Genomic DNA, 10,851 nt, shown 5'->3' with positions numbered 1-10,851 from the left:
ATAATAGACAATTTACTTTTTTTACTTTTTTGAGATTCTATGCTTTGACTTTTTAATGACTTTTTTGGCATACTATACTATTCATTTTTTCGTCATACTCTACTATGACTTTTTTTGACTTTTTTGAATATACTGTACTATGCTTTTTTTACTCCTTCCAGCATTCTATACAATAACTTTTTCCGACATACTATGCCTTTTCAACAACCTTTTTCTACATACAATACTATGACTTTTTCACACTCTATACAATTTTTTTTCGAGATACTACACTATGACTATCTTTGATATTATCAAATTCTATGCCATACTATACCGGTGTCACCAACACTGATTTCTCCCAGTATCTTCTGCTCGTCTTAGATCTCATCTCGGAGGCGACTGAGCTGCTCCTGAAGAGCCTCCCTCTGTTTTTTACTTTTTGGTTTATTACTTAAACACAATAATTCAAACATAAATACCATGTCAATGTCTGCTGCTCCTCCCCCAACACCTTGTGTCTTTTCTCTGAGAATGAACAAAAAATTCTCAAGTTCTGGACATCATAGATAATGATATCCAAGGGAAGCGTAAATCACACTGAATGATGACTGAACATCCATGCCTTTCACAGACCATATCCTAAAAATTCATGAAATCAAGAAGTTCATAACGAAGCCAAAGGGGCCACTGAATTAAAAATGCTTGTATGTTTTCAATATTCAACTAAATTAAACACAACACAGATGGAAATGAGAAAAAATATCCTTCCTCAGAGCTTCAGCAGAGAGAAGATGTTGTCTCAGTTGGTTTGTATACTTATTTAGTAACAATTGTGATTGTTAGGCTATAAGAAAAGTTTCACAAAGACTTAGCTAACGTTACCTTCGCTATAACCACGGGCATAAAATGATGTGTATTTGCACCTCATGACTGTTTGATCCAGAGAAAAGAGGTTGTAGACTATAAACTGGGCCATACACCCCAACAGGTGATAAGCATGGATTAGCAACTGCATGTAAGGTCAAGTTAAGTTAGTTAAGTATTTAAGTGGAGAGGTGAGTGAATTACAGTGGAGCAATAATGTACCAGAGGCTGTGGTGCAGATGGGTGACAAACAATAGGTCGTCAATGTCGTATATGACACTTAATGTTACTTTAAACTGCCTCCGCTCCGTCACCATTGTAGCTTTTCATTGAGGTCTCTGGTGCGATAGTGTCCCTTTGTAATCCAACATGAAACAACTGTGTCTTTAAGAAATGATTAAAACTTGTTGTGGTTGTTAGCCGTTAGGTGAAGCCTACTAAGGGAGAGATTTATCCCATGATGCATTGCGTCGAGTCTGAAAACGAATCATAGGCTGTGTTGCTACGCGTTCTTTGAGGTTTGACGGCAGTTGGCGTCCACAAATTTGCACTACTTCCACCTTCATGTTTTATTTTAGCACAGTGTCTATTCTCTTTAACTGTCTTTATACTTATGTTCCCTAAAGTATTCACTGGTTTAATCTGCAGTCTTATTCCTATGCTTAATCTTAAATAACCCCAGATCTACACACAGATTTTCTAATTCCCAGGTGGACCACACTACAGTTGCACAAAAACTCCTTATCATATACTCCCATCTCTCCTGCCATTTGCTCTAATTTACAGCCAACACTTCCTTCTTGTGTCATCTCCTTATCCCACCATATCTGCAGACACATTCATCCCATCCTAGTATCATGTATATCTCTGCTGTCTGGGCAGCAACTGAAATAATGAGTAATATGACCAATAATGGGACAAATGGCTGATACCTCAGAGGTTTTTTTTATTTTCTTTAACCAAAATGAAGAGTCTTAGTGTGGAGTCAGTCTCCTTTGAGATATAAATAAAGGGAAGTCAATTGGAATTGTGATTGTATCTTATTCAGATTTTATTAGTATTTATTTATTATAATTTTGTTTTATGTGTTGTGGCATATAACACAGAGTAATACTGAATAGTACGGAAATGAGAAAAACTTTAAGGCTAAAAACTATTTCAAAGATGTGTATTAAACCTAAAAAGGGCCTTGTCCAGTTTGAACATTGTAAGAGGAGATTTTGAAATCTTGAGCTCCATAGAGTTTAATGGAGGTAAAACAATTGTTTTTGATAAATCCTCGAAAGTATAAAAGCAATAAAAACGACATGTTTTTTTAACACTTGTTACTTACTTCCTGTAAGTCGCTTTGGATAAAAGCGTCTGCTAAATGACTGTAATGTAATGTAATGTAATGTTACATATAAACTTAAAAGTGTTGTTTTCTCCTGAAGTTACACATTTTGCTTTACTGCACAACCTTTATTGTTTTTGTACAAAGTTTTATAACCAATCTTAAGGCCTGAACTAGCCCAGTATACCATCATCTATGACCTTATGTAAAAGAAAATTAGCTTTGTTATTAAAATGTGTCTATGTGAAATCTCCGCCTATGACATATTTGCATTTAAAAGCCTCTAGATTCTGGGTATATAACAAATAATAATTTTATAAAAAAGCTGTCTACTGTCAATTCATTGAAATATGACTTACAGACCAGAATCATCTCAAGAGTTAAAGACCATACTTTTCACCTTTGCCTACTGCACACTAGTGCACCAAAGATCTGGCTGGCAGATTAGTCATCTGAGGTCACACGAGAGAAACCTGAGCTATTGTTTAGTCTTTGTTTTGGGTTCCAGCACTCACACTCAATACGGCTGTACCACAACGCTCGCAGTGACTCATCCAGGGGCTTTTTTACCTTTGGAAAGGTGTGTGAGTGTACTGTTTCAATCCATGGTACTTAAGGCCACTACCCCAAGATAAACGAATGCATTCTCTCAAACACACACAAATTGTCCTGAAGATAGAAAAATAGATACGTGTCGCCTGTAACCTGTTTCATGGACATGTGGGGGCAGGCAGAGCTTTGTTCAGGTCCTATGGCTAGTGTCTCGGAAACTATGTTCTTCCTTCCCAGCTTCCGGGGGGGAAATCTATGATAACACAGTCAAGGTCAAGGTGTGCACGACAGCCACGGATACAGACAGATATTAGCATTACTAAATGCACCAGTGTACTCTAAGATAAAAGCCAACATTTGCTGCTCATCATTCAGCAAACTTTGGCTATTTTAAGTAGAAATCATCAACAGTTTTGGAAAAAATAAAAGCTCCTTTTTTAGTGTTTATGTATAAAGACTTCAGCCGAAAAACTCTATTCTACAAAGCAAAGTAGTAAAGTAGCAGTATGTGAGAAATAATGCTCTTTTTTCTCCATAAAGATGGTCTAAAAAGAGCAAAGGCTTACATAAATCACATAATAGTTGTTTTGGTGAGGGTAAAAGCTCTCTTTATATGTTCTTCCTATATATGTGGGTGTGTGTCTGGTGTGTTTGTGTGATTGTGTGGGGTAACTAGAAGTTAATGTGCAGCTCAGCATGAGTCCCCTCAGTCCTGCTGTCATGCTGCCTCCCTCGGAGAGTTCAGTCCTCCAGCTGCTGCCTGCTCCGGGTGAAAGGACCTGATCTGAAAATGAAAGGATGGGAGGCTGTAAATAAAGGGGGGTTAGGGTCTGAAGCTATGTGCTTGTGTGTGTGTGCTTGTGTGTGTGTGTGCTCATGCATGCCCGAGTGTCCTGTCGTTCACCTTTGAGAGGAGGAGTGAGGCGGTATCAGTATTGATAGGAGTTGGGTTAAGGCTTTGTGTTGGCTGCCATATGCTCCTCCGAGGGTCAACAAAAAGACAAATACAGCCACACACTCCCACACACACACACACACACACACACATGCACCACCTCTTTGAAGTGCTGACGCTGACCGATGTGCTGTGTCAGTTCAGTGAGGGTCCGTCCCCGTTTAACCCCCTCAGGGATGTGAAGGTCCCTAAACGTGAGGTCACACGTGGCGACCTATACGCCAGCTTTAGGTTTGTGCTCTTACTCTTTGATTGATCTGCAACCATTTCCTGTCAAAGCCCTTCAGGGCTGAGCCTCATGTCTAGGACAGGAGGATGGTCGCATAGTATCATACAGTATGTGGCTCTCCTGCAAAGACAAAGTGCCACAGAAGTTGTATACCGCACAAATTATCTGTCTGCCTTGTCTCATTGTATGTTATGTTCATTTGGCTGCGTTAACTCACTGGCAACGCTTTTCATAGAATACAGTATGATGTTGTGGTCAAACTGAAGCATAAATTAAGACTCCAAAATGTAGCAAATGTATCAGAAGTGACATAAATCGTCAAATCCTGTATAAAACATGTCAAAAGTAAATGTAGTCACTGCAAAAAAGAGGATATTTAGTTTTGCTGTGGGTATAACTTTCTATTTCTAATTTTGGGGATTTTAATATGTTCAGATCAGTTGACGAAAGATGAAAAGAGCATATCATTTTGTCCTCTGAATTGTAATAAAAACTCACTTAAACCTGCAATTTATGGGCGTCAGGAACACGCAGATTATCACCTTTTATTGCCCATTTAAACATTTAGTATATACAGAACGACATAAGCGTTCATTTTCCACCTGACAAATTAAAGTCCAATATTCACACTTCTTCCAGCTCTGTTTTTGGTTTCCACCAACTAAAATGCTCCACTAGTCTGAGCAGGTATAGTGTACAGTCGGTTTTTCACATCTTTTTCACTTAAAACAGCTGGCTGCTGTGACCGAAAAACATTACAAATTGCGCAGTGATGGTGGAAAAAAGTAAGTTGCAGGCTGTAAAACACAAACAATGAGTGGAAACACGCTCGGTAGAGCTGTGGGGGAAACTGCAGAGTTCATATGTCTCTGTGGTTTGGTCACTATCAGCCACGCCTTTCACATACAAGTAGTCCTATGATCCATTGTTTAAGTAGCAGTGTCTCAAAATGCAAAGTGGTACTTAAAGTAAATGTGGGTAGTTATTTTGAATCTCTGAGAGGCAGCCTTCTTTTTATCTAAGCCTATGGAGTTTACCAATTATGGGTTTGAAAGTTTATGACTGAGTATACAACCAATAATGCTATATACATTCACTATATTTTAGGGGTTACCTTATACTTGTGCAGATAAGTCAATAGCCATTTCTAAGAAGCCACTTTATGATCCTGATTGTGTAATCCAGATTCATTTAGCTACAGGACAAACAATCTTTTGTCAGCCGTACATAAGCTTGGAGTGCTCTGGTGATCTCAACACTTTGTGTGCTCAGGTGTGATTATCTAGAGTATGTGGAGTGGGACAATATCTGACCTAAATCTCTGACAGAACTCTGAGATGTAACAGAGAAGGGGCGGAGGGTTATTATACATTTTAGTTTAAGTGTGGGTTCCTGACCCACAGTGAAATCTAAAAACTCTAATAGTAGAGGGGCTTTGATTTTAAAGAAAATTACAACCTAGAGACCATCTCTGCAATGCCAAATTGGAGTAGGGGCCCTACTTCCAGCGCCCTTTGCTCAAACCACAGCCACCTCCCTACTCAGCTTTAATTTTGATCTCAACTACAATGTTCCGTGACGCCAAATCAGGGGCGTGGAGTGCCCCCTGTTGCCCCCCTTTCTCGGACCACCCCCATCTTCAAACTTGACTTTCAGTTTAATCTAAACTACACATCAGGAAAGTTTTGCAGCAGCATTTCGCATAGTTGCAACACTATTATAGTCACAACAAATCTGTCCACAGACAGACATCAACACCTAGCAAAGTACTCAAAACCACAACAAAACATAGTCTCCATGACCACATCGCCAGTGCCATGATGACACACAGACTCACATAGAGATTCACAAAGAGAAAACAATACCAACCTTTCCTGATGCTGCTCAAAACAACCAAATGGGACTACAGTTTGCGGCTTGGCTCTGCTTTCTGCTGATATGCATGAAATGTTAAAGTTCCATTAATTAATATGTTCTTTCATTTCACTGAAACAAATGACTAGGTGCAATGAGGAAAGGGTCACTTATAGTGACAAACTCACCACCACTGGGCGTTTTAGCTAGCTAGCTTGCTAATTTTGGTTTAATTTCAAATGTAGGGTTAATCACATTACCGGCATGCGAAAATCAACTTCTACCAAACCCACTTGACACTATCTATCCAGCACCCAATGGCCCAGAGAAAAAGACTTTCACGAGCTAGTGAAGAAAGAGCTAGCAAGCTAAGGCCCAGGCATTTTTAAAGAGTTAAAAGGAAACTGAATATTGGTCTTTCATCTGCCAATTTGCTGGAAACATAATTACAGTAGGAAGATAATGTTGCTCCATGTCTGTTAGGTGTAAATAGACAACTGTTTTTAAAGGTGATAACATTGGAGGGTTTCAATTTAATTATTCTGCTCTGAAGCAACTTTGTTTTGATAGAAAGAGGCAAATGGTAGATAAAATGTAATACATTGTATTTGGTTGTTTTTTAGTTTACAATAAAGGCTTTTAGATTAGTTTTGCTTCTTAACAATGTTTTCAACTGATGAGGGCCCAGCAACAGTATCAAGTACAACCTTGAAATGCCAACTGTCACTCTGGACAGTTGTAAAAGATGACAACAAGAAAACAACAAAGAACATCACAGCAGACAAATAGTAAAAGGCTGACAAAGTCCATCAGTCCAGCGAGCTCTAAGCTGTCCAGATGGTCAGACGTCCTTGAATGGCCTCCCATTCACCCACTTTGTTGTAGATCATAAACTGAGCACATTGTTCAGCCACATCTGCCAACCTTTGAAAGCAATCCACATCCTCCTTGTGGGTTTGTTCAAATGTTATGAAGTCGTGTGAGAAAGTAAACACTCCTCACACATGGAACGGTCCCTCTCCCCAAACACCCCTGATTCATTCTCAATCACGCAATCTGTGATCGATGAGTGTATCAACAAGGAGCTTGACGTGAGAAATTAGGTTTTCGACAAGAAGCAGGCTCGGATTACTCTTTCAATGGAGATGTGATTTGTTATCTGTGTAACGACGAATGTGTGTGTGTGTGTGTGTCACATTGTAAAAAGCACTCCGCAGTGTCACAATGTAAACATTTCCTCATTCCTGAGATATCCAAGGATCACCGGTCCACCTTTTGTGTCCCACCTGTGTACAAGGTCAAGACTAACACGCATGCATACTAGTTCACATTCAGCCACCCTCTCACACATACACTAACAGACACACGATTTGCCCACTGCATTCCTGAGAGCCAGTGTAGAACCTGAATGAGGTTAAAGGGAGAGCAGATGAGGCGTGTGGCTACAGGTAGAGCGGCGGCTCTGAGCTGGTACATTCACACATTGTCTGGGTGTGACTGCACACTCCGACACATCCCACCGTGCCTTGTAAAACTAAAAGAGGCCTCTAGTCATTTGCAAACATGTGCAAAGCTTAGTTGCTCAGAATGGTGGGCGTAAACATATATGCTTTTCTTTCTGTTTGCACATCCACAATACCCATCAATAACCTCCATCTCACAAGTGCAAACAAACTGACACAAACATGCAGCCACAATGTTTAGGAATAAGACATCATGGCCTGAAGTCAGCTGATCATTCCAATAGATGTAGAGGAAACATAGATTTTCAGACTGCAGTTACCTTCTGAAAAACCTCACAAAATTGGAACTTGAAAAAGCATGCTTGGCTCAACTTGTTAAAGGGACAGTTCACCTTAAAATCCATTTTTTTTTTAACTCAGTGCTTTTTATTAAAGAAGATTATTTTGGTGTGAGATGCATATCATGGAAATATATGATTCTCGGCTTGTGGTACTCAAAGCACCAAAAAAAACCATTTGAAAACTCCACAGCAATTTCTCTTTCTCTTTATTCTGGAAAGAGACATTGCTGTTGCATTATTCAAATGTATTTTCTTGTTTGGCATTATGAGCACCACAAACTGAAGTGCCATATGTTTCGATTATATTCGTGGGAAGGCTGATATCTCTACTGCCGACATCTCCAAAACTAGGCAACTCACACCAAAACAATCTTGATAGATAGATAGCTCTACAGGTAAGAGGCAAAACTTTTAGCTGTCCATTTAAGTAGAGTGCTGTATATAAGCCTAAGTCAAAAGTTTCATTCGGTCTGTGTGAGAAGTGTTAGCGTACAACTTTGCCTAGTTTTCAGAGATAGGAAAGGTATTTTAGTGTTTTTGATTTTGATGTAATACTTTAGATATTTTGAATGTTTTATGTGGTGTTCAAACACCCACCGTAATTATTTTTTAAATTATAAATGTAAAACCACTGACTCAAGGCAGGCAAAGCAATTTTATTTATATAGCACATTTTGTTACGATCATAATAAGAACCAGGGTTAATGTCAAATGGGGTTTCACATAGGGGGATTTGTCTTGGTATTTTTGTACACGTGGTCACAAATTACAAGTATAAAATTGAAATATACAATAAAAAATATCTCAAATATCTGTTTTAAACTGGAAAGATGTGGGATGTGCAACATATTGAGTAAACTCAATGGGCTTTACATTAAAATACATACAGCAAGTAACATGTAGAGTACAATATTATAAATATAATGCAATCCAATGAAGGCAAAAAAAAAATCAAGAAAAACCACCTATCCATAAAGATGTAATGACCAACCCAGAAGTGCAGAGATGTGACTGGACTGAGAGCAGGTGAGAAATGAACAGAGTGCCCTAAGAGCCAATGCAAGTATTTGAGCACTGGAGCAATGTGTTCAGCATTACGTGAATGCATTAGGAACTACAAAGAGAATGTTATGGTAAATTAAACAGATTCATCTACGTGGGCCCAATGGTGGCTCTCTGCTTCCAACAGTAAACACAGCCGACAAAAAAATCCCCCAAACTTCCTGTGGACTTGTTTATGTACTCCAGCTTCACACATGCACACACACACGCACATGCACAATCCAGTGCGTGGAGAGTTTTGCCTTAAGCAATATAGGCGACAAGTTTGAGCAGATTTAACGTGGCCGGACCTCCGTGGTTGTTTATCTCATTGTTTCACCAGCTGTTTGGCTGTGAAGTGACAAAGTCATGAAGCCAGGAAGAGTAAGAAGAGCAACAGCACTGGTATGACAAAGCGTGGAGGTGCAAGTTACTGGAAAATGTTTTAGCTTCACCAGGTAAGAAGATTTGACGTATTAGAAAAAATACAGTGTCCTTCCCATCTTTCAGAATGTTCACCCCAAACTCAGATGACTGACTACTAAAGAGTTGAAAGAGGGGGTACCTGGGACGTAACAAACAGGGATCTTTAGTCTAATGTGGATCTTTAATGCAGAAGAAACAGGAGAGGTTACCATGAAGATTTGTTTGCGCCACTTGGTGAAGACATTTTTATAACTATACTACCACCACCTGGCTGAGAGTTGTTACTGCCGTAGTGCAGATAGTTTCAGGTCATGTTCCATTCATTTGTTGTATACAGCGTTGGCTATTTTGTGTGCTCATTTGGGCCTTTAACCTGTCTTCTTTATGCACAGTAGGCTACTACCCAACAGAGTAAGCAAGTTTAAACTAATGATTAACTAATGATGTTAATGTGTATCTTGTCTGTATTATTTTTCTCTGCTAATATAATGGTCCATGCATAAATTAACCAACAGTAGTTAGACTAAGAATTTGGACCAGCTGTATATTCAGACAAGCTTTTTTCTTTCTCCCAGGACCAATTATCAAAATTACTTTTAATCAAGGTTTTTATTGGTTAAATTCTGGTCTTATTGGCTGAGTTCCGGCTTCCTGCACCCACTGTATTCTGTAGCCTATGTATTTTATTGTCTATAAACTTTTCATTTCAATTTATTGTATATCTTTTGTACTTACTCTCCTGTAGCTTTAATTTTTTATTTTTTATTAATTGTTTTCTCTCCTTATGTTTCAGTTATTTCGTATTTTTTTGTGTATCTTTGCCTGGTCTGTCTCTTGTGCTGCAGGAACACGTACCTTTTTCCATTTGGAATTCATACATCTTATCTAATCTTACCTATAATACACTTTGATGCAATTGCAGAATAACAGACCAAGATATGCAGGTTTATAGTCTAATTAAACGTATAAAGTAAGGACAGTGGTGAATGATTTTATCTTGTTTTCAAAGTACACTTTAACCTGAAGACAGCTGCTTATTCCACATAGGTACAGGAGGAGCATTGGCCTTATACTCACGTGGCAGTACCTTTAGACTGCAGTTATTAGTAAAAATAAAAATAAATTAAAAAAAACCCTCTGATAATAAGGCCAGGAGGTCTGTCACGCTTCTTTGTACTCGGCTGCTCCCGGAGCACCTATCGGACACACTCGGAGAAAATGGGCGTGCTCGGCTGTGGTGCGTCTCAACCGGCGGTACAATCGGATGATCCCGGGCGGGCGGAGCTAAGTAGGAGGAAATGGTACAGTTGGCTGACTGCTCCCAAGAAAACCGGCGACGAGCATCCATACCCGGCAGTTTGACCGCACATCTTCGCCGCTTCAAATTCACCGCTACTGCAACAGCCGCCGAGCCGGATACACCTCTCAACCCGAACCCGACTCACCCGCCGACAACACATCCACGTTTAGCCGGCTCCATAAACCGAGCAGCACTTGTATGCCGCTATTTCTAGAAACATCAGTGAAGGGCTCGGAGATTAACGCAATAGGTACACGGCTGCAGGATGGAGACGCAGATACACGTGCCCGTCGGCTCGCCGGTAATTAGGAAAATCCCCATTTTTGTGGACGAACACAACGTGACGGAGGGCGCGATGAAGCTCATCAAAGAGCTGAGACCGGCGTGGGACTCGAGCGACGTCAGGACCAAGGTAACGCTACCCGCTAAGCTAGCTGTGCAGAGGGTGCTAGGCTAGGCTAAGACCTGACAGCTCCGCAGCATCACCGTGGAGGAGGGCCGTGGGCACAGC

General features: G+C 40.0%; 1 protein-coding gene across 1 annotated transcript in view; it reads left to right on the top strand.

Moving 5' to 3' along the window:
- The first annotated feature begins 10,344 nt into the window (after window positions 1-10,344).
- The window catches only part of etnk2 (ethanolamine kinase 2), a 14,653-nt gene continuing 14,146 nt past the window's right edge, over window positions 10,345-10,851 (top strand). Inside the window, exon 1 of the mRNA XM_054617232.1 lies at window positions 10,345-10,752. Coding sequence (XP_054473207.1) covers window positions 10,606-10,752 — 147 coding nt within the window. The 5' untranslated portion in view covers window positions 10,345-10,605. The remainder of the gene's footprint in view (window positions 10,753-10,851) is intronic.

The sequence above is a fragment of the Anoplopoma fimbria genome, chromosome 17 (genome assembly GCF_027596085.1).
Source record: "Anoplopoma fimbria isolate UVic2021 breed Golden Eagle Sablefish chromosome 17, Afim_UVic_2022, whole genome shotgun sequence".
NCBI classification, from domain to species: domain Eukaryota; kingdom Metazoa; phylum Chordata; class Actinopteri; order Perciformes; family Anoplopomatidae; genus Anoplopoma; species Anoplopoma fimbria.
This window is presented reverse-complemented; position numbering and strand designations above follow the sequence as displayed.